Raw genomic sequence first — 20,886 nt, 5'->3', positions numbered from 1 at the left:
TGATACACAAAAGAGGCAGACCATGATTAAATAGATAGACGTTCATTCGAACACTCTATACATAAGAAGAAGCAAGTCTCAGGTTACATTACATCTATACTTTATGAGACGACTAAACAAATTTAATAGCCCAAAATTAAACCCCGTATTCCTCTCGGTACCCCTTCAACATCTCCAAGCTGATGTTACTGCCCCCGCACACGATAACCACGACATTCATCGCCGCCCACTCCTCGTCGCTGAGCCCCTTGCCCAAGGACCGCCGCAACTCCCCATTGTAGACGGCGGCGATGGTGGCGCCGCACGCGACCTCGGCCAGGATGCGCGCGTCGTCGGCGAGCCGCGCCGAGCCCATGACGGCCTCGGCGTCCGTGACCGTGACGCTGGTCACATCCGTAGCTGCCTCGGCGGGTGGGGAAGGGGAAGGGGAAGAAGAAGAAGAAGTCTGATTACGAGCTGCCGCCGACTTGCTATACCACTCCCACGCCTTGGCCGACACCCGCGTCGCGCCCAGGGTGTTCGCGATGCTCGTGATCTTGGGCAGGGTGACGTGCTCGCCGGCCTGCGCGCTCGCGTAGAGGCTGTGCGCCCCGACCGTCTCGGCCACCAGCACCCGCGGCCTCCTCCTCGCGGCCCACTTCTTCTTGGCCTGCCGCTCGACGCCCTCCATGACGCCGCTCATCAAGCCGCCGCCGCCGCAGTTGCACACGATGGCGTCGGGCACGCCGCCGGTGCCAGGCAGGAGGGCGGGCAGCTGCGCGGCGAGCTCGTCGACCATGGACGAGGTCCCCGCCCAGATGTCCGGGTGGTCGAAGGGCGGGACGTAGACGCCGGCGGGGTCGGCGCTCAGCAGGTGCTCCCGCATGTGCCCGTCGGCGGCGGCCCAGTGCTCGCCGGTCTGGACGACCTCGGCGCCGAGCTGGCGCATCTTGCCGATCATGAAGGCCGAACAGCTGAGGGGCACGACGATGGTGCAGGGCCGGGCCAGGGTGACGGCGGCCGTGGCGCACGCGAGGCCTGCGTTGCCGCCCGAGGAGCAGTAGAAGTGCGCGGGCTTGCCTGTCGGGTGCTGCTTCTGTGACAGCATGGCTTTGTACATCATGTTGCCGATGCCGCGGGACTTGAAGGAGCCCGACGGCTGTATGTTCTCAAGCTTGAGGAATATGTTGCTGTTTTTGGTGTTAGCGGAACCCCTTTTCTCGAGAATGGAAAGACACGGGGATAGTGGATGAGTGACTTACCAGCCGGCTGCTTGTGACATCGGGGCCGATGGAATGCATGGCGTCTCTATCCAGAGCTTCTGAGGCTCCGGCTCTGAAGAATACGAACCCATATCGTCTTTGTGGGGGATTGGGCCTACTTTGGGGAGAACACAAGTTGACTCTTATTCGGCGACTGCAAGACGGTAGAAGGAAGAAGTATGGTTATCGATCGCTAGGCTCAGGTGCGCGTGTTTGCCCTTTATGTCATTTGCAGAAGTGCAGCGCGGCCTAAGAATCGAATCAGATAGCAAGCAAAGTGGACCAACCGAGCCTGTTAGCTCTTCTCCGGGCTCCGGTTCGGGGTATTCATTCCTTCATCATCAGATGGGGGAGCCATGCGCGCATCCCTTCTGACTGACTGGCTTGCTTAGTCCGTGCTGCTCAGACATGGTTTTCGTCGACGATGGACGGCTCCGAGTAGTACACATGGAGCGTGAGTGGGTTTTACGTCGAGGGAGGAAGAGGGCAGACTTCCGGTTTTCGGGCTTGACCCCACAGTTGCAGGTTGGGCGCAGGGCGTAGGCAGTCTCCGCCATCATGTCGCTCCATGCCGCCGCCGTCTAAGGATCCAGTCGACCTATCAACACCACACGCTGCCTTGATAGCTATCGTGATATGATATCAAACTATCGTCTTCTGCTGCAGGAAAGCTAACGGCCATCGGGAGGGTCTTAGTTTGCACTTCCCCAGGATTTTGCTCCAAGATCAGCGTTAGCACCCGCTGCTTTCCGCAAGAAGCCGTGGTCCGGACGCTCAAGGTCCTTGAGAGCTTCCCCATCCAGGTTCCCGGGGCTCAACCGCCGGCGTTTTCATTACCCTAGAATTACCCTACACCTCAGGTCAGGCAACTAGTCTATAGCTGTCAGGTGAAGCTTTCCTTTCACTTTCTCTTACCCTAGAATTACCCTATACACATATCATGTATACATGGACCGGACAATGGGGGAATATGCTCTTTTGGGCTAGAAGTAGTTTCTTTATGCCTTCCTTCTCTCAGGCTCTAGTCGGCGTACATTATCATGGCAAGGGTTTTGGCGTTGAATTCGTCATCTCGCTCTAGATGTCAATAGTCCCTCGAAATCTCTCTCGGCTGGCACTTCCTTCTCCGCCGCGCCAAAGTCTAGCACTCCTCAATCTCCTCCCCTTTCCCTCACTTATCTCCTCAGAACGAGCGGAAGTTCTGGCTGACGACCAGATACCTCCGCGCGTTCCTGGCCGCACTCCGGCCCTGCGACTCCCAGTGAGGCACGAGGACGAAAGCCTCATTAAAGTCCTTGTCAGTGACATCCTCGCCCTTGCCGAGCTTGAGCGCGCCCGAGACCTGGACCGCGAAGCTCAGGCGCTCGGCGACGTCGCGCTCCCGCGTGGTGCTGACGGGCTGCTGCTGCTCCGCCGGCGTGAGGCCGATGACGTAGTTGGGGTTGAGCGGTTGCGCGTCGAACGAGTGGATCTCGTAGTGGACGGGCGTGCCCTGCGCCGCCAGCAGCTTCTCGTACTCGGCCACGACGCTGCCGCCCTCACCGCCGCCGCCGTTGCAGACGCGCCCGTTGACGCTGATGTCGGGCGTGAGGCCGCCCACCGCCGTCAGCTTGGTCGACGACGACACGTAGTACTGCGCGGGGCTCTTGCCGCGGTTCAGCGTCTCGTAGAAGTTGTCCACAAAGTTTTGCGCCGCTGTGCTCGCGCATTGCATGATTAGCTCCAGTCCGATACTTGGGCACCCAAACGTGAACTCAAAAGCAGAAGCCGTCGGGGATGGGAAAGGACTATCCTGCTCCGTAACTCATTGGTATTTCTGCTTACCTTCGCTGGCGACTTTGGCCTGGATCGCATGACTTGGCTGTTGCTGTGACATGGTGGCTGTTTCGTGTGGGTTGAGTCGAATGTCAGGTACTGTGGATGTATAAGATAATTCCGATCTTGAGCTTGGAGTTGAGGTATGCACTAATGCGATGCTTGAACCCCACTAAAGAAAAAAAGAGATAGCGTAGTGGGAACTTATAAGGCCTGAAGTTGCACTTGCTGAAATCAATCAGACGGGAAGCAGCTAAAAAGTGTCAAAAACATGGCATATCTAGAGGAGTAGTGGGTTTGACAATGAGCAATTAATTGATTTCTTCTCGTTCACGGGGTCTATGCTATGCTACATACAATGCCCATGAGAATCTGGGGTATAATTACAACAGTATTCCGTTTCTCGTCCGGGCCAAATCGGGTATCTCGGTCCGTGAACTCATATAATACACACATCAAAAGCGACCGCATATCTCATACAGTACTAGCCCTCGTCTATCTTCCGTCCATATCCACCTATGGAGACCAAGGACAGGAATATTCTATCTGACGGCAAGAAGCAAATGATGCAAAGAACCGTCCGAATCGCATGTCTTAACACCATCGCAACATAACTTCTTCATGTAACCGCAGGCGTGGGTCAGTGTCATGGGTAAGCCACCAAGCTCTTCTGATTAGGCTGTGAAGAGTGCCTGGTCGTCTTCCGAGATTGTTTCCGTTTGCCATCCTAGATACACGGAAAGGATTTCGACCGTCAACTAACTTCCTCTGAAAAGGAACTGAAGATCTTCAGGGGTCAAAGACTCCATGGCGGCATCGTCCGAGTTGATTGTCGAGTTGATCATGTTTGTCTTCTTCTCTTGAAGAAGGACCATACGACTTTCGACCGAGTCCTCAATGCAGAGACGTGTGATGATACAAGGTCGGGTCTGGCCAATACGATGGCATCGGTCGGCTGACTGCCATTCGGCGGCAGGATTCCACCAACTACAATTCGTTTAGCATTCGTCCCAAGACACATTAGGATGGGTAGGTAAGTACTTACGGATCAACAATGAATACACGGGAAGCCTCAGTCAGGTTGAGAGCCACACCACCTGCCTTCAAAGACACAAGGAAACACTCGACATCCACATTGTTCATGAAATGAGTGATAGACGCCTGTCGCTGAGCTGGCGTCATGCTTCCGTCTAGCATGACCGTAGTGATACCTGCCCGGCGAAGACGCCACTCTATCAACTGCAACATGGTGGTGAATTGCGAGAAGATGATCGACTTGTGGGTTCCATTGTCCTTCCGCATGCGATGGATCTCATGCACCAGAAGCTCTATTTTAGATGACGAAGTCCAGTTCTCCATCTTGATGCGGTTGATGATCGATGATTTCTTGACAAGCGCATCGTCCTGCTCCATCTCTGGCTGCTCCAGATCGATGGAGAGGGGTATGTGGCACTTGGGGCAAGAAGGTTGGTCCTGGTAGTTGACATAGCTCTTGGCACAGGAGCGGCAAAAGTCGTGCTTGCATTGGGATCGAATCGCTTCCTCGGCAGGTTCGTCGCAGATGCAGCACTCCAGGATATTCTGTCCGCCCTCGCTAGACTTCTTCAATATTAAGTCGGGATGGTCGGCGACCTGACGCATTTGCATGATTAGACCGAAGATGTTGGCGTAGTTGTTAAGGAGCACACCCTGTGCCACGTAAGTATCGAACTTGCGTTGGCCACTGGACATGATGCTGTTGGCAAAATCATTCTCTTCTTCACCGAAGAACTGGCGATCAACGTAAATCTCCTTCACAGGAAGCTCCATCGAATCAGTGTGGTCTTTCTTCAGACGTCGTAGCATGATTCTGTCTGTCAGCAGGCGCAGCTTTTTAAAAGCCTCTGCGCCTTCGCCTCTATTGCCGTACTTCTGTATAGGATTCAGGAGTTCTTGGTTGAACACAGACACGTGCCGCATCGCATTATGAGTACCTGGAATTCATCAGTCAAAGCAAACAGTCATTATGAATGGTGTGTGACATACAGTGTTTGCATCTACCGTTATCGTCCATAGACCACTCCAGCTTCGAGCAGTCGCAGGTCTTGCAGAGATACGAGGCGAAAGGCTTGACATTAAGGAACCGGATTAGAGAGAAGAATTCTCCAATCCGATTCTGCAAAGGGGTACCCGTCAAGCACCAACGGTAATCGACTTTGAGAGCAAAACATGCCTTTGCGGTCATCGTGCTTCGTGTCTGGAAACATATTAGCTGCCACCGTTCGATAAAGACTGGGGAGAGAATCACACCAACCTTGATGCAATGGGCCTCGTCCAAAATGACACGATGAAACTGGATCGAATGGATAGCGCTCTTCTCTTTGTAAAGACCGTCTTTGCGTTTGAAGCCCTTCTCCTGCTTGCGATAAATAGACTCCAAGCTGTTGTAGGACATAAGGAGGACGTCGAATTTCTTGAGCTGGGCACTTGTCATATTCTTGGCTTTCGAGTTAGTGCCGTGGAAAACCAGCGTCTTCAGCTTCCCGTCCGTGTATGAATCGATTTCAGCCGTCCACTGCATCAGAGCAACCGGTGGGACTAAGACGAGCGTGGGCTTCTTTGCCGGGTAATCTGACATGATGAGCGAAACGGCCTGGATTGTTTTTCCTAGTCCCATTTCATCACCGAGAAGGCCTCCTCTCCACTTTTGGCCTTCCATGGCCTTCATCCAAGCAAGGCCCTCAAGCTGGAAGGGCTTGAGTTGTCGCGAAATCGACATGGGCTGGTCAGCCTTGCCAGCTTTGACCACCGGCATGTTTTTTGAGATCCTCCCACATCGTCAACAGCACTGGATGATGACCCTCGAGTTGTTTCCGAGCTCCGTGCTGCCTTTTTGGCTGGAATGGGGCCTGTATTGTCGTCGCATTTCGGTTTGGGGGTGCGCCAGACCATCTCCCTCGTCGACGTCGTCTCCATCACTCAACACACTATCTTCCTCGAAAGCGTCAGAGTAGTTCTCCTCATCACTAGTTGGGAGCGACGACCGACGTCCGCGTCGGCGAGAGGCCGCAGCCATGATCTCATCTTCACTATCGGGAGCGGCAGCCGCGGACGGCGTTTTGGTAATTTTGGTCTTCTTCCGCGCGGGTGCCGTGTTCCACAATGGCTCCTCCTCGTCATCGTCGTCTTGTTCCTCGGCAGAATCTCCGACAACTGCAGAGAGGGGACTGCCGGGAAACCTCCGTTTCGTACCAACAGGCGCCTTGCCCTTGCCTTTGCCCTTGACATCAGGTGCTACAGGAGATTTTTTTCATTACGAGTTCGTCCTCGTCATCCTCCCACATCACGGTTGAGTTCCTAGCACTTCTCCGAGGAAGGGGTTTCGAGCTTGAGGGCTGTGCAATGATTTCGTCGGCAGCTTTCATGTCCTCTTCAAGTTGAAGACTTACCGCTAGAGACTCGTCGGGAGAGTTGCGATTGGTAGCTTTCATGTCTTCTTCACGCTGAAGACGTCGCGCCAAGGCCATGTCTGAAGAGTTATCGTCATTGGTTCCGAACCCGTCATCGTCTTCTGAATCGCCAATAACGTATGAAGTAGGCTTCCGGGCTCTTCGGGCTCTCGAAGAGAGTGTACCAAAGCCCTTGGGCTTTTGTCCTCGTCATCATCTTCATCCGAGACAGGTTCCCTACCAGTGGGAAGACTTGGGATTTGCACAACAAGCGAGCTTCTTGCGGGCTGGGAAGTAGTCTGTTTCGTCGAAACCGACGGTGCTGGAGTTACGGCATTACTCGTAGCAGGCGTTGAATATCCAACGCTCTCCGAGGTTGAGCCAGCGGGACTAAGAGCCGGCGAGACAGACTCAGATTCGACTGCGAGAGTCTTCACCTTTGAGGGTCTACCACGACTTCGCTTGGGGGTGTCGGCGCCGATGGGGTGCTATCTAGGCCATCCTGAACGCGCAAGGCCAAAGAGCGTCTTGTGCGAGGTGCCATCTTTGACTGTCTTTACGTAAAAGATGGGACTTGGATATCGCAAGAGAAGGATGCGAGAAGTGAAGGTATGGAGGTGAGGCGCAACGGGGCGGAACGCTTTCTCGCGATCAGAACCTTCATGTAATAATGATAGTGAGAGAGAAGTGAGAAAGTGATGGTGGGGGCTTAATGAAAGATCAAGCATCCAATCGACAAAGAGCCCAGCCCAATCAAAAAAACAAAAGTGAAGGAATTGACAGACACTTGAACAGTTGATTGTGAGATGAAGGGACTTGGGGGTTGACCGATCCGTTGACCTGAGTTGGAGAGGACCAATCAATCTTGTAGCGACTGGAAAACCCAGGCCAACATGACAAATCTGTGAGATGGGTAGATGAGGGATCAATTGAGCTGGGAAGGAAAATCTGAGATGGCGCCAACTCGATTGACCTTAGAAGGTGGCGAGAAACGGATGGGAAGAAGCAATGGAGGGGGCAATTCGCGCGCTCATACCGCGAGAGCAGGTGACCTGGGCAAGCTGGGAAGCTGTTTTTGGCCTCCTTTCAATTAAAGAAGTCGCTGGTCCCCTGTAGACTCTAGGCTCCAGGCAGTCATCGACTCCACTACTGCGAGACGGCGAGACGGGCTGGATGGGGTACTGGGATCTAGGGAATCTCTTTAGTTGATCTACTTCTTTGTTTCACCCAATCATTGCTGCGACACGCGCTTCTAGAAGGCATTCAAGGTACCGATACCTTCCCTTATGTATCCAGTTTATTCTAGGCTACATGTACCCCGCTGAAATCTCCCTGAGCTAGTGCCCGCCATCCAGTTGCCAGCTCGCCCCCAGCTACTGCCCAGCCGGTGCTGAGTGCTTTAATGCCTTCACTTAACGCGTCCTAGGCCCCCGGCGCATTCAGCAGTGGCAATTCCGCGACTTCCTAACCTAAGGATTTTCATTGTTCAGACAGCAGGGGTCTTAACTGATTGTTCAAATTATTCTGAGACTTCTCCAGCTAAATGCTTTGAGTGACAGCTAACAGCCTCTCTGCAATTTGTTCTTGACATGATCAACCCATCAAATCGTTGGTTCCGTCATTCATTCATTCAAGCAAGTTGGTGAAGGTTCCGTGCATTAAGCCATAACACAGCACTCTCACTCACAACGCTCCCTGGGCTTCCTATCCTAAGCTGAAGAAGAGCGGTTTCTTCTGAAACTCTACTGTCTTTCCGCAGATCCTCCGTGTCTTTCACATCCAACTTTCATACATCCGCCTCGGTCATATTGAGAAGTTTCAGTCCAGACTTTTCATCGCCTTCATCATGTAAGTCGTTGACACAAACCAAACACATTCTCACTACACATTTCCCATACTGACTTCTCGCCAAAAGGAGCAACCGCCAACAGCGAGCTGGTCGCGCCATAAGAGGCCCGTAGGTTGACCTAATTTGTTACTCACCCGTCCACACCGAGTGTTGTATGTTAACTATCGTCATAGCCAATCTGCGTTGACGGACTTTTTGGCTGTAAGTACGATGGTAGAATCACCCGTCTATCCGGATTGTGCTGACTATATGCTTCTAGTCTCAGAACATCTCTGCTGCAAGAATTCGGGAAGACGCAGAGGCTCGTCGCAATGCGGCCAATGCCTCCAATCCCCAAAGTGAAACGGCAGGTGCTTCTACCACTGCTGCAAATGAAGAAGCCGATGAACTAGTCGCGGAGGAAGAAGCAGCTCAGGCTGATACTGCTGCAAGCAAGGCATCGGAGAAGAAGCGTAAGGCACAGGCTGCTGCTATTGATAAGATCAAGAAAAGCAAAGCGTTCAAGAAGCGGAAGCGCGAGGAAAACGATTCCGATTCAGACGGCATAGCCGAAGCCATCTTCGCTGAGAGGGCAGCACCGCTGCCGGGCCAGATGGCGAACTGCGAGATTTGCGAGAAGCGCTTTACTGTCACGCCATACTCACGAGCCGGTCCTGACGGGGGCCTTTTATGCAATAAGTGTGGGAAGGACCTCGCCCAAGACAACAACAATGGAAAAGACCAAAAGAAGAAGAGGGTAGCACCTCGAGGTGCTACCAGACGGCAGATGGCAAGCAACCGACTGGATGGTGTGATTGGATGCAAGAATCTGATGACCATGTGCATTCAAACCCTGGTGAACAACATCGACCTCGCCGATGATCTGGGCGACATGCCAGCCTCGATTGTCGATCGTGTTGCTCGCCAGGTTGCCAAGCGCCGCATTCTGACTCCGATCAGTCTAAACTTGTTTTTGCAATCTAGCTATGAGGATGTCACAGTCTACGATGCAGCGCGGTTGGGGTCTGATGATCTGATTCGCATCATTCAGATGGTCCCGAAGCTGACCAACCTCAAGCTCAAAAACGCCATTCAGTTCAAGGACGAGGTCATGGATTACCTCATCACCCGCCAAACATCACTCGACAGCCTTTATCTTCACGGCTCCAATCTGGTCTCGGAAGAGTGTTGGAAAAGGTTTCTAGTGGCCAAAGGAAAGAATTTAAAGTCTCTTCGGGTGTACTTCACGGACAAGCATGTCAACGACAATTTCACCGCTTCACTGAAGGAGACCTGCCCTGTCCTCAAATGTCTCAAGATCGCCCACAATCAACAAGTCACAGACGCAGGGATTGAGCATATAGCTGCTCTCGAAGGCCTGGAGCAACTCGGCATCCAGCTGATTACGCCCACCTCAACAGAGCCTTACGTGAAGGTCATCAACAGCATTGGAAATACGCTACAGACTCTGTCACTCACTGGTGAAAGTCTTGCAGACTTGGATGACCGCGTGCTCGATGCAATTCACGATACTTGCACTTCGCTTCGCAAGCTTCGCATTACGCATAGTGAAATGATGACGGATGTGGGATTCGTGAGATTGTTCAAAGACTGGGCAAACAAGCCCCTCACGTTCATCGACTTCGAGAAATGCCGCCATATCGACTCGGCCAAGCCTCGAGAGAACGCACACCTGCACGGTCTCTGTTCCGATGGCTTCCGTGCTCTGATGAGCCACTCAGGGAAGTCATTGAGAAACCTCAATGTCCACGCTTGTCGACATATTAAGCGGGAGGCCTTTGAGGATGTCTTCTCGCTCGACAAGGAATATCCCGAGTTGGAGAACTTGGAGATTAGTTTCTGCGAAGAGGTGACGGACTTTGTAGTCGGATGCATCTTCCGCACGTGCCCTAAGCTTAAAAACCTCAACGTCTTTGGATGCATGAAGTTGAAGGACGTACGAGTACCCAAGGGAAAGATTCTTGTTGGTATGCCCAACGCAATGGGCATAGAGATCGAGGGTACTGAGGATTGATCATGTGCGATCAATTGAATTGAGACGTAGTGCTGTGTGGCTAGGGACATTGCCCATAACCACTTGCTATTGCCCATACCGCAAACATGCCGGACTCTCGGCCAGGTCAAGGCCACCGGCACGATTTCGGCTTCGACATGGAGATAACTTGATGTACATTGAGGGACCGCTTTTCTAGAGCCGCTCTGCTTCAATATGCGTCTGTATTACTTTGTAGCGATAGTCGCGGCCTTGTTTGTATTTGACCAAGGACTTGTTTCGTAGCCCCATGAATTACAAAACCTAGGATGAACCTGAATCTAAGGCCTGAATCTAAGAGATATTTTTGTTTAATTCTCGTCCGTGTTGACGTTGGAAATGTCTCGTCTACACAATGGAACAAAGGGGTGACCAACAGCATCCAAAAATATGCGAATAATACATATCACCGGCAGAGATATTGAACGCCATGAAGTGCCCTGCTCCTTTCGATTTCACATAGCATCCACTGAGTACGGTGGCGCTGAACTTGCGACCGCGCTATCTCGCCAAGGTTACCGCGGCGGCCCTGTTGGCAGCGATGGTGGTGATTGCAGGTATTGTAGTATATTCAACGGTAGGAAGAAGCTCTCGTGTAACGGTCAAGACGGCAAAGTTGCTTGACAGATCTGGATCGTGTGAGGGTGCAACAGGTTGATCGTGATAGGCCTTTACTTGTAGCAGTAGAAAACTTGAGGAAGCTTGACGAGGATGCTGCATGAACTTGGTAGAAGCGGGCAATCCATATGTACGTACGCTTGCAGCACTAAACATGCAGCTCTGGAGGCTGAGAAGCCCATCCTGTGGGGTCAGCATCATGCCGTTTTCACGGCCATCAAACACAAAGGCATGATGGTAGCAGGCAGAAATCAGAACATGATAGTACATTCCATTTATGAAATCACGACAGCAGGTGTCTTGGAACGAGTAAGAAGCGGCTGTTCCCCGTATTCCCCTTCCTTTCCCATAAGCAAACCACGAAAACAAACGCTTTAATCCGTACCGGTGAATACATATCCACTCGCTCCTCGGTGTTTGTTGACCAAGAAAAAACAATTATCATAACACATACTCGAGGTGTTACGGACCGCCTTGAACGCCACTGATCCTCCGAAAAGCACTGGCAAACAAGCCTCTGAAGTATTGTGGTTTGGGGGTGTTGTTCTAAACGTCCTATTGAGGACTCTGGTCAGAACATGTCCAATCTGCCGAAACCAGACAGGGATAAATGGGGGTCATACCTCAGGATCAATGTCGCCAGACACGAACCCCGGCGCATCGTTGTCTTCGTCGTCATCGTCGTCTAGAGCGATGCCAGCGTGTACATCAGCCTCGGCCCCGAGATCCACATCACTATCTGTTTCGGAGGTGATTGGTTGGTGAGCGGTCACCATGGGGGGGTTGGCGACGCGTCCGCGCACCCACAGGAAAGGGGGATATATTGTACATCTGTGGCCGCAAGGAACGAACGCGTCCAATTTTTTACGCGTTGGACTCAGACTCACCAGCTTGCGCGTCATCGTCGTCGTCGGCCGCAACCTCCTCCTCGGCGTCGTCGTCTTGCTCGTCCTCCTCGCCGCTAGCAGGGAGGTCATCGGCGACGTCGCTGCTCTTGCGGCGGCTCGCGCGCGCCGTCCGGGCGTTGTTGGCGCTGGCGGTGTCGGCCTTCTCAGCGGATCCCTTCTTGGGGGTGGCGCCGGCCTTCTTGGGCGTAGCGGCGGCGTCCGACTTGCGAGGGCGGCCACGGCCCCTGCCCGAGGGCTCCTTGGGGGTGGCGGGGCCTTCTTCTTGGAAGGGTCCATCGGGGGGCGGCCGCGAGGACGTCCGGAAGGGGCAGGCTTGACGATCTTGCTCACGCCGTTCTTAGGGGGTCTACCGCGGCCACGCTTGACCACGGGCTCGCCAGACTCGGCGGCAGTGATAGGCTCCGTCTTCTTGGGGGTGCCGGCTGCGGCCGCGCGAGGTTCGCGTCCCGCAGGACGGCCGCGAGTAGGTTTGCTAGGGGCCATTGCGAATTTGGCAATTGCAAGGAAGATTTTCTGATAATATCAGAAAAAATGGTAGATTTGGAATTGCAAGTCTCGAAAACGGGTTGGAAGTTGTTTATGACGGGAGTAAAATAAAAAATTAAATGGGAGAAAATCGGGAAAGCTGGGGGCAGGAGGGCGTGGTTGCAGCTTTGATCGCAGATACTCGGTACTGATTGATTGATGAGACGCGCTTCCACCAGCTCTGGCTGTTCGCTGTTCGCGTCGGTACGGGGTACTTCTTCTATTATGTCACAATCGGTTTAGCGTCATGTACCTGCCCTGCTTCCCCGGCAGTTCTAGGCTCGTGTTTCTACGGGCGCAGACAGGGGTAGCTCATATTACCTAAAGTGACTGCAATAGCCTGCCGTTCTTACATGTTACAGGCCAAAAGAAATATCGAAGTGGTAGTGCTTCCAAGTTCCTTGATTTTATTGTCGATACAAATCACCTTGGCGCTGTATCCGAGTCTAGTCGCTCACTCGTATCAAAGGGCATTACATCGTCAACTACGCAGTTACTCGAATTATTAAGACTTTGGGTTCTGTCTAAGCCGCCCGCTTGACCAAAGTGTAATCTGATGCTAGCCGGACTTCCGTCCTATTTCCAGATCGAACAGAGACAAAGCATCCATAGCAGTCGCTCAACTTGCTCCAGACACACAAATCAACTCTGCTTCTCCATCATTGCATGGCCTGCCTGATCTTGAATCAAGTCATCCATCTGGCTTGCGTCTTGTGGGAGTACTAGATTGAGTAAGACCCCAACGACAGCCGCAACAATGAACGGCGTTTCGACAATCAAGTTAACACCTTGTTCGAATCCGGCCAAGGCCATGCTGTCACCATCGTAGGTCAACATCTGGGAAAACCAGTCTGGCTGCACAATGTCTAGGAAGCCAACGCCCAGAGCTACTGTCAAGATGAAGCGATTGCGCCTCGTGTATCTTACCAAACCGAGCACACGCAATCCAGCAACCTATGTATTGTCGTGTTAATGAGTGCTCACATGGCAGCGGCTGGCTTGGATTAACCTACAGCTATTGTGGCATATAGAAAGACTTGCATGCCTCCAAGGACTGATGGAGGCATCGAACCGAAGACCGCTCCAAATTTTCCAAAGATTCCCTATGGCGATTTTGTCAGCTTATGCGAACCTATGTAGAGACGATTCGGTTTCACTAAGCTCACCATCAGGACGAGGAAAACCGCAGCGCACCAGCCTGCCCTCCTCGAGGCACAGCCCGTCAAAGATATGACCCCATTATTTCCTGCTTGACTTGTGGGATCTCAGAACTTGCGCCATTTCAAATCTCAGGACTGGTAATACAGATCATACCTAACCATAGGAGGCCCAGTCCCCAAAGCGCTGAGCAAGCTGCCGAGGCCATCACAGAGAATGCCTCCTTGGACACGGGAATTGAACTCGGTGTCCTCAATATCAACATTGCTGATCTCTGCCGTGGCGAGGATGTCTGGCATGCATGAAACCGCCTCACAGATGAACATGATCAGTAGAGGCAGTATCAATGCGCCATCTACAGACAACTTGAAGGTATGGACCCAGAGAAATGTCACAGCGGGTGCCTCCCGGATGTTCGACATGGACCAATAGCCTGCCACGCCCGAGACGAGACAGCCGACGAAGAGGCCGATGATGACTGACGAAGACTTCATCAGGGGCGACCCGAATTGCTCCACCAAGACGATGGAGACGAAGACACTAAACCCGAGCCCTATTAACTTTGGATGACCCCTATTGCCCGCTAGGCATGAGTCTCTTGTTTTTCCTAAGTTCTGTGGTGCAGGTGGCTTGACTTACCAACGCAATGGTCTGGGAGCTGCCGTGTTGGGACACAGCGCATAAAAGCCCTCGCCACCGTGGCAGCTACTACTCCCGCCCCAGTTCTGCATGCCGTTGCCGACGAGGTAAATGCCAACCAGTAATAACAAACTGCCGGTGACGACCTTTGGAAAGATCCTATTCAAAGTCTTGGGTGGTACGAAGCTCATCACAACCTGTATCCAGACTGTACAAAGTATGGATCCTAGGATGGCTCCCCAAGCGTCTGGACACGGCAGCGGCGTACCATCGGCAGCAGTAGGACATGTGCCATCTTTATACCTCATGCGGGTGTAGTTGAACGCGATGGGCAGGATGTCAAACGTCGGCCCCACCACGGACAAGAGGCCGGTGCCGATGAAGAAGGGGGTCTTGGTCAGATGCACCCTCGTCACCTGCAATGCAGTCGCGATACCAGTCGTGATGAATGCCGCCGAAACCAAGTACTGCGTCGTCGCGGAGTCTAGATAGAAGGCGCCACCCGCGATGGCCAACGGAGGCGATACAATGGACCCAACCATGCATAGCGCGTGCTGAAGTCCCAGGATTATGGTTAGCAGTATGGGAACTTCATCATGGAGCCCGTAAAATGGTGTTTTGTGGTGCTTGTACTTCCGATTCAGTGGCCAAATATTGGGAGTCACAAGATATAGGTAATCCTGTTTTCACAAGTCAGGGGTCGAGCTCATAATTCGCACTCGGAGAGCATCTTCACTCACATAATTTCCCAACCAACCCTCTTTGCTTGTCAAATACCATTTGAGATAGGACCAAGGGGAATCGGGGCTTGGGTTGATGGCGCTGCGTTCGGAGATGGAGCCCAGTCCGATTGGTTTGCGGGGTTCCGACTCGTTTATGATTTTGGACTCATGTTCCAACGATGGTGGGCTTGAAACAGACATCGTGGGTTGCTGCACAGCACACGGTGTTAAGACTTGCCCGATATTTACTGATTTCGAGTCGAGGGGGATGCGACTTAGGCTAGAGATACCAGCAGCTCCATGCTATTGTATTCTCAAAATCAGCCTACTAAGCTACGTTGCTATCGGGTCCCGACAAGTTGGCGCCGGCCTGCCCAACCCGCTTACGGAGCTGGGGTTCTTGCCGCCAGCCATGTCACCAAGTCAGGATCGCCTCTGATTGGTCTACTTCAGTATCTTCCTATCAACCCGGAGCTGGCCGGGGCGGGGAAGCAGTGATTAACAATACTCTGTAACAATGGCAAGTCGGTTGTCCGTTTGGTACAGGATGCTACTTGAGCAGCATTGGTAATCGTCTGCTTATCTTGCTGGTAAAAGACCGTCCCTTGCTACGACGGCTCTTGACCTGTGTAGGCCTCTGCCTGGACATCGTACAGCCAGTCACACCGCAGCACACCCTGGTCTTTCAATGTTGTGCGTAATAAACTTCACGAACGCTGCTGGCCTGCAAGGAAAGCGTGGGGGAAATCACACCTCGGCGCAAAACTGTTCACCGACATTCAGTCCAGAGCAAGCACGTCGTTCCTGAAGATCTAGTATATTTTGAGTGGATGTAGTGGAAGGCATGCGTCTGGTGCACAGTCATGAGTAGTAGACTGTGCCCTCAGCCGTTCATGTCACCATTTCTTAACTACCTGCTGTCAAGTACATAGCAGTTACTGGGCATATCTACTCGTATTCCCAGCCCTCTTTCGACTAGCTTTCACTCCGCTCCGCTCCTGGATACCGGCCACTGCTTGCCTGGCCGACTGAATAATCGTGCGCTCATCTGCGACGAGCAACCTGCCGTCTTCCACGAGCATTCGGCCATCGACCATGACATGCGTTACATCTCTGCCTGTGCAGCTTCCCACGACCAGGCTGACAGGATCCGCGCCGCCCTGAGAAAACAGATCGGGTGTCCAGGGTGCGGCCCAGCTCCCTCTCACATCCAATACGGCCAAGTCTGCCTTCTTTCCGGGCTCGAGACTGCCAACCTCAGCCTCTAAGCCCAGCGCCTTCGCGCCGCGTATCGTAGCCATCTCCAGTGCCTCATGGGCGCCTATGGAGCTGGCGTCGTGCAGGCTTCCCTTGTGCAAGATTGACGCGAGATGCATCTCTCTGAGCATATCGTAGGAGTTGTTGCAGGGCGCGCCGTCCGTACCCAAGGCCACATTCACACCCTCTTTGAGCATCCGAGGCGCCTTCGCTATGCCCGATGCAAGCTTGAGGTTGCTCGTCGGGTTGTGCGCCACTGTGGTCTGCGATTCTCTCAGCATAGGCAAGTCGATGTCCATGTCCAAGTGGCACATATGCGCCAACACCGTCTTGGGACCTGTGAGCTCGGCTGCCCGACAGAACTGCATCGGCGTCTGACCGTACACCTCTCGGAGGATGGGCAGATCGCGCGGGGCTTCGGCGCAGTGCATGGTGATGCCGATGTCGCGCTGCTTGCACGCTTTGCCCACCGCCGCGAACGATGATAGGGGTGCGCCGCGCGGCGTGCCGCAGGCCGCCCACACGTGGATGCGGTCGTTACAGGTGCCGTGGAACTCCGAGTGGGCGGTGAGCAGGGAAGGTATGCTCATATGATCCACGTCCTTGTCCCTTGCATCCCCGATCTCGAGCGCCGGGTTCGTCTCTACAAACTTGACAAGTTTCCCCTTTGGTTATTTTCATCAGCTATGTGTTTTGCATGCAATGACCGCTAGAAGTGTCGGCTCTCGAGATTACTCACAAGACATGCTCGGATGCCCATCTCGGAGACAGCTCGCGCAACGTTGGCGAACCCGCTACCGTGCGTAAGCATGGCCTCGAGAAAGCACGTGGTGCCGCTTAGGAGCATTTCGGCGATTGTCAATCTGGCTGCTATGTAGCCATCCGCCGCGTCTCCTTCGCCACCGTATGCTGCCTCGAGCGGCCATATTCGATCACAGAGCCAAGAGTGCAGGGGAAGGTCTTCCGCCAACCCACGCAGCAGAGACTGAGCCAGATGCGCATGGCTATTGATAAGACCCGGGATGACTATCCGGCCTGGTAAAGACAACACCCGAACCCCCTCGGGTATTTGGTCTGGAGGCTTGGAGGAGACATGGGTTATGCGGCCATCTTGGATTAGAATAAAACCGTTGAGTATAACACGTCGCCGTGCGTCTACTGTGATGACTGTCACATCTCGCAGCAGAATACTCCCAGGTGAGTCTGACATGGCTACAGCAAATGTCGTTGACTGTGTGTGACCAAAAGAATTCAAGTCAAGTAATACACATACTAACAGCAATGTCCAGACTGAACCTTATAATCAAACCGACAAACCACATTCCAACAAACCAACACGTCGGTCGAGCTGCATTGCTAGCTGCAGCTCCCTCTTACCTGCATAGCATCATAATATTTCGGGGTATATATGCCGAGCGGCCCCTTCCGCCTGAGGAGTATCATCTCCGCAGATTGTCAGACTTTATCCACTACCGTTTATCCACAACGGCCACCTCCGGGCTGATAGCCAATATCTTCAGAACTTCCCCTCCTGTTATCACGAAGCCTCCAATTTTCACGATATGCCAGGGAATGATTAAACGCCTGTATGACACAGGGCGCTAGTCGACGGCGTCTATAGGCTACACAAGCCAAATCTAGGGGATGTCAGATCCACCAACCCGGCAAGCTTACAGGCTTACATAAAGTTCTAAGCTGTTCGCGACTTTCATGGGAACTTCAAACCATTATAAGGGGTAACGACTTTTTATGCATTCGGGCAGTACTCAATCTTGATAATAACTGCTACCAGCCACGCATTTCACCATGGCTACCACGAAATACGCCGATCGTAGCATCCCCAAGATCTCCCTAGCGAGCTTCGACAGCAGGATCGACGAGATCACCAAAGAACTCGTCGCAGCGGCGGAGACGGACGGCTTCTTCGTGATTGTCGACCACGGCATCTCCTGCGAGGAGATCGAGGCCCAGTTCGAGAACGCCGAGCGCTTCTTCGCCCTGCCCGACGACGTCAAAGCCACCGTCCCCTTCTCGCGCCGCAACGTCGGCTGGGAGAAGGCGGCCCAGATCCGGCCCAGCACGGGCGCGCCCGACCAGAAGGAGTCGTACCAGATGCAGTACGGCGCCAACATGGAGGGCATGTGGCTGCCCGAGGAGACGCTCGCCGGGTTCCGCGAGCAGAGCCTGCGGTTCATGCGCAAGGTGCAGGTCGTCTCGGAGCGGCTGATGGTCTGCTTCGCGCGGGGTCTCGGGTTCCCCGATTGGTACTTCGTCGAGTATCACGACGTGACCAAACCGAACATCCAGACGGTGCTTCGTCTCCTGCACTATTTCGCCCTCGACCCGACACAGCCGGCGCCTGCGGATTACTACCGCGCCGGCGCCCATGCCGACTGGGACTTCCTGACGTTGCTGTTCCAGCGCCCCGGCCAGAGCGGCCTCGAGATCTGTCCCGGCCGCGAGGCCTTCACGGCGTTTGGCCTTGGCGACGTCTGGACCAAAGTCGAGCCCGGGCCCGCTGGCTCCAACGAGATTGTGTGCAACATCGGCGACTTGCTCATGTCGTGGTCCGACGACCGCTTCAAGTCGACCTTCCACCGGGTCAAGACCCCTTCAGACCCCGCCGTCGACTGCTTTGGCCCGCGGTACTCGATGGCGTACTTCAACCAGCCCAACACCGATTGCCAGGTCCAGGGCCCGCTGAAGAAGTACCCCTTGGTAACAGGGTCGCAGTTCACCGAGGCGGCGATGAAGCGGAACTACTCGGCTCTGGAGGCCAAGATGGCGGCAGTCAAGACGAATGGGCTGAGTGGTAAGGGGACATGACTGTTGTAGCTTCTTAGGGAATAGGGGGCCATGCACATGTCTGCGCTATCGAAAGTTGATTAAACCAGCAAGAACGACAGATCATTACGCGTAGCATATTGCCAAACAACGGCTATTGAAATGTATTGCAGCTCAGCCAACATTCAACTTTTCGTAACACCGACCTCGATGCTCTCTTACTCAACAAATGTCTGAACGAAAACCTCGTCGATTGCTTATGGTATTTGTAGGATATCGTAGTGTTATCCTTCTGCAGCAACCCGAACATCCCAATGAGTATGCTCAGGCATTATTGGCTGCGCCTGCTGCTTCCGCGCGACGTCTTCGTCGAATTTCGTTCCTCATACGGGCGCCACCGGGGATCCACCACCGAATCTTGTCCCACTGCACCGGATATTCTTCGATAACTCCTTGCCAATCCAACGGGATCTCTTCTCGTGCCCGTTAAAACCACGCTCTGTGTAACCATTGCAATTGTATCTTGGCCCATGGTGGACAAGTGAGTCTCTCGTCTCCATCTTCACATCGTTCCACTGTCAGGCGGCCCCCACCGCGAAGGAGAGGTAGGGAAGGACGGACGGAGAGATAGCGACGTATAACTCACGAGTGCCAAACTTGAACGAGAATATGTCTACATTAAACATAAGACATACAGGGAATACTTACTCGTCTCGCGATCTAGTATCCAGACCCAGGTAACCCGGCACAGCTCTTTAGCGCGTTGTTGCCCTGGCGTTACGGGAGGTAATGGAGGCTGGCTATAGTCGCCCAAGCTTCGAGGCGGCGGCTTGTGTCCCATCTCAGGCGCCTCCAGGGGTGGTATTTCGGCCGGCAGGTCCAATAGCATCTGCAAAACCGTCTCGTCAATGATGAAGCATTGTTCGTAGCGCGCATTCAGTCATATCGGGCCTTCGGCTTCAATGGCGTCGACGCCTTCGATCCCGGCGACCCAGGCCGCGAAGGCCTCGCCTACGCGGGGGGGGGGATTCTCCTCGCCCAGCACCGCGGCGTCCACCTGGTCCGCGTCCGGGTACTCCTCCACGACCTCGTTCCACACGTGCGCCGCCACCTCGTCCCAGAGGTCGTGTTCGTGGGGCTGCGGCATCAGTTCGGGACAGTAGCGCCGGAGCCTGAGATCTTCGTCGATGTAACGGCGGTTGCGGACCATCCATCGCATCCACTCGTTCAGCCGTCTGACGCCCACGGTGAAGCGGGCATCTTGCTCTCGCCCGGCGGCGAGGCGCGGTCGATAGTAAACCCCCAGGAGTACGGAGCATGAGGGCTAAAGTCTGGTTTTCTCAATATGGAGAGGTAACTTGGAAGAGATGTACAGTGCATCGTGGTACGGTTACTGGTATGAAGACATCCTAGTGCACATAGCGACACCCACCACAAAAAGGGGGCGGGGGCGGGGCCGCTAAAAGCAGCACAACACAGAAAACCCCCCTTGAGAAGATGAAAGCACTCTGCTTTCACTCATCGGGCGCAGAGAATGTTAACGAGCAAGTGTTTACTGCTACATCCAGAGCATGTTTCGCTTCTAGCAGTTGCCGCCTCTCACTTCGAAACGTCTGCTTCCCACGAACCAGTGTCTGACTGAACCCCTTCTGCCAGTCGTACTATCGCGCAGTCGTCAATAGGATCACCGGTACCGCGAAGGCCCAGTACACCCCTCCCATCCGGCTTGGGACTGACCCGCAACGCAAACTCAGGCCGCATGGCCGGGCTGCTGTTCAAGACGTTCGTGAACACCCGCATGGTCCAGGTTGCTGGTGTTGACGGCAGCTATATGCGTGCTCAGAATGCTGACCGTCACACGCCGGATGTGCATCTTGGAAATGCCATAGTCGGCGGACCTGGTGATGGAA

General features: G+C 53.8%; 10 protein-coding genes across 10 annotated transcripts; 2 read left to right on the top strand and 8 right to left on the bottom strand.

Annotated features, from left to right (window-relative positions):
* Positions 1–136: 136 nt before the first annotated feature.
* PG998_006861 (uncharacterized protein) lies at positions 137–1,333 on the bottom strand (the record flags this gene model as incomplete). The annotated part of the gene is made up of 2 exons (XM_066873677.1): positions 137–1,169; positions 1,242–1,333. 2 exons carry the CDS (start codon positions 1,331–1,333, stop codon positions 137–139), a joined length of 1,125 nt encoding a protein of 374 aa, XP_066729622.1.
* Positions 1,334–2,424: 1,091 nt separating this feature from the next.
* PG998_006860 (uncharacterized protein) lies at positions 2,425–3,117 on the bottom strand (the record flags this gene model as incomplete). Its single annotated transcript, XM_066873676.1, has 2 exons — positions 2,425–2,936; positions 3,066–3,117. The coding sequence occupies 2 exons, from the start codon at positions 3,115–3,117 to the stop codon at positions 2,425–2,427; spliced, it is 564 nt and encodes a 187-aa protein (XP_066729621.1).
* Positions 3,118–3,814: 697 nt separating this feature from the next.
* Positions 3,815–5,850, bottom strand: PG998_006859 (type III restriction enzyme- res subunit domain-containing protein; the record flags this gene model as incomplete). The annotated part of the gene is made up of 3 exons (XM_066873675.1): positions 3,815–4,043; positions 4,102–5,029; positions 5,097–5,850. The coding sequence occupies 3 exons, from the start codon at positions 5,848–5,850 to the stop codon at positions 3,815–3,817; spliced, it is 1,911 nt and encodes a 636-aa protein (XP_066729620.1).
* A 24-nt stretch (positions 5,851–5,874) lies between these two features.
* On the bottom strand, positions 5,875–6,972 carry PG998_006858 (uncharacterized protein; the record flags this gene model as incomplete). Its single annotated transcript, XM_066873674.1, has 2 exons — positions 5,875–6,329; positions 6,594–6,972. Coding segments are annotated over 2 exons (834 nt in total), but the record flags the coding sequence as incomplete, so codon positions are not given.
* A 405-nt stretch (positions 6,973–7,377) lies between these two features.
* On the top strand, positions 7,378–10,347 carry PG998_006857 (uncharacterized protein; the record flags this gene model as incomplete). Its single annotated transcript, XM_066873673.1, has 4 exons — positions 7,378–7,388; positions 8,400–8,441; positions 8,507–8,534; positions 8,593–10,347. The coding sequence occupies 4 exons, from the start codon at positions 7,378–7,380 to the stop codon at positions 10,345–10,347; spliced, it is 1,836 nt and encodes a 611-aa protein (XP_066729618.1).
* A 1,253-nt stretch (positions 10,348–11,600) lies between these two features.
* Positions 11,601–12,374, bottom strand: PG998_006856 (uncharacterized protein; the record flags this gene model as incomplete). Its single annotated transcript, XM_066873672.1, has 3 exons — positions 11,601–11,722; positions 11,871–12,126; positions 12,222–12,374. 3 exons carry the CDS (start codon positions 12,372–12,374, stop codon positions 11,601–11,603), a joined length of 531 nt encoding a protein of 176 aa, XP_066729617.1.
* A 684-nt stretch (positions 12,375–13,058) lies between these two features.
* On the bottom strand, positions 13,059–15,136 carry PG998_006855 (uncharacterized protein; the record flags this gene model as incomplete). The annotated part of the gene is made up of 6 exons (XM_066873671.1): positions 13,059–13,370; positions 13,430–13,519; positions 13,583–13,670; positions 13,731–14,147; positions 14,214–14,893; positions 14,954–15,136. The coding sequence occupies 6 exons, from the start codon at positions 15,134–15,136 to the stop codon at positions 13,059–13,061; spliced, it is 1,770 nt and encodes a 589-aa protein (XP_066729616.1).
* Positions 15,137–15,870: 734 nt separating this feature from the next.
* Positions 15,871–17,402, bottom strand: PG998_006854 (5-methylthioadenosine/S-adenosylhomocysteine deaminase n1; the record flags this gene model as incomplete). The annotated part of the gene is made up of 2 exons (XM_066873670.1): positions 15,871–16,857; positions 16,932–17,402. The coding sequence occupies 2 exons, from the start codon at positions 17,400–17,402 to the stop codon at positions 15,871–15,873; spliced, it is 1,458 nt and encodes a 485-aa protein (XP_066729615.1).
* Positions 17,403–17,998: 596 nt separating this feature from the next.
* On the top strand, positions 17,999–19,018 carry PG998_006853 (leucoanthocyanidin dioxygenase; the record flags this gene model as incomplete). Its single annotated transcript, XM_066873669.1, has 1 exon — positions 17,999–19,018. One exon carries the CDS (start codon positions 17,999–18,001, stop codon positions 19,016–19,018), a length of 1,020 nt encoding a protein of 339 aa, XP_066729614.1.
* An 898-nt stretch (positions 19,019–19,916) lies between these two features.
* PG998_006852 (uncharacterized protein) lies at positions 19,917–20,849 on the bottom strand (the record flags this gene model as incomplete). The annotated part of the gene is made up of 3 exons (XM_066873668.1): positions 19,917–20,300; positions 20,639–20,787; positions 20,837–20,849. 3 exons carry the CDS (start codon positions 20,847–20,849, stop codon positions 19,917–19,919), a joined length of 546 nt encoding a protein of 181 aa, XP_066729613.1.
* Between the last annotated feature and the right edge of the window lie 37 nt (positions 20,850–20,886).

This window comes from Apiospora kogelbergensis (assembly GCF_038363985.1).
Source record: "Apiospora kogelbergensis strain CBS 113332 chromosome Unknown utg000005l_segment0_segment0, whole genome shotgun sequence".
NCBI lineage: Eukaryota > Fungi > Ascomycota > Sordariomycetes > Amphisphaeriales > Apiosporaceae > Apiospora > Apiospora kogelbergensis.
The sequence above is the reverse complement of the archived record's forward strand: the minus strand, read 5'-3'. Positions and strand labels throughout refer to the sequence as shown.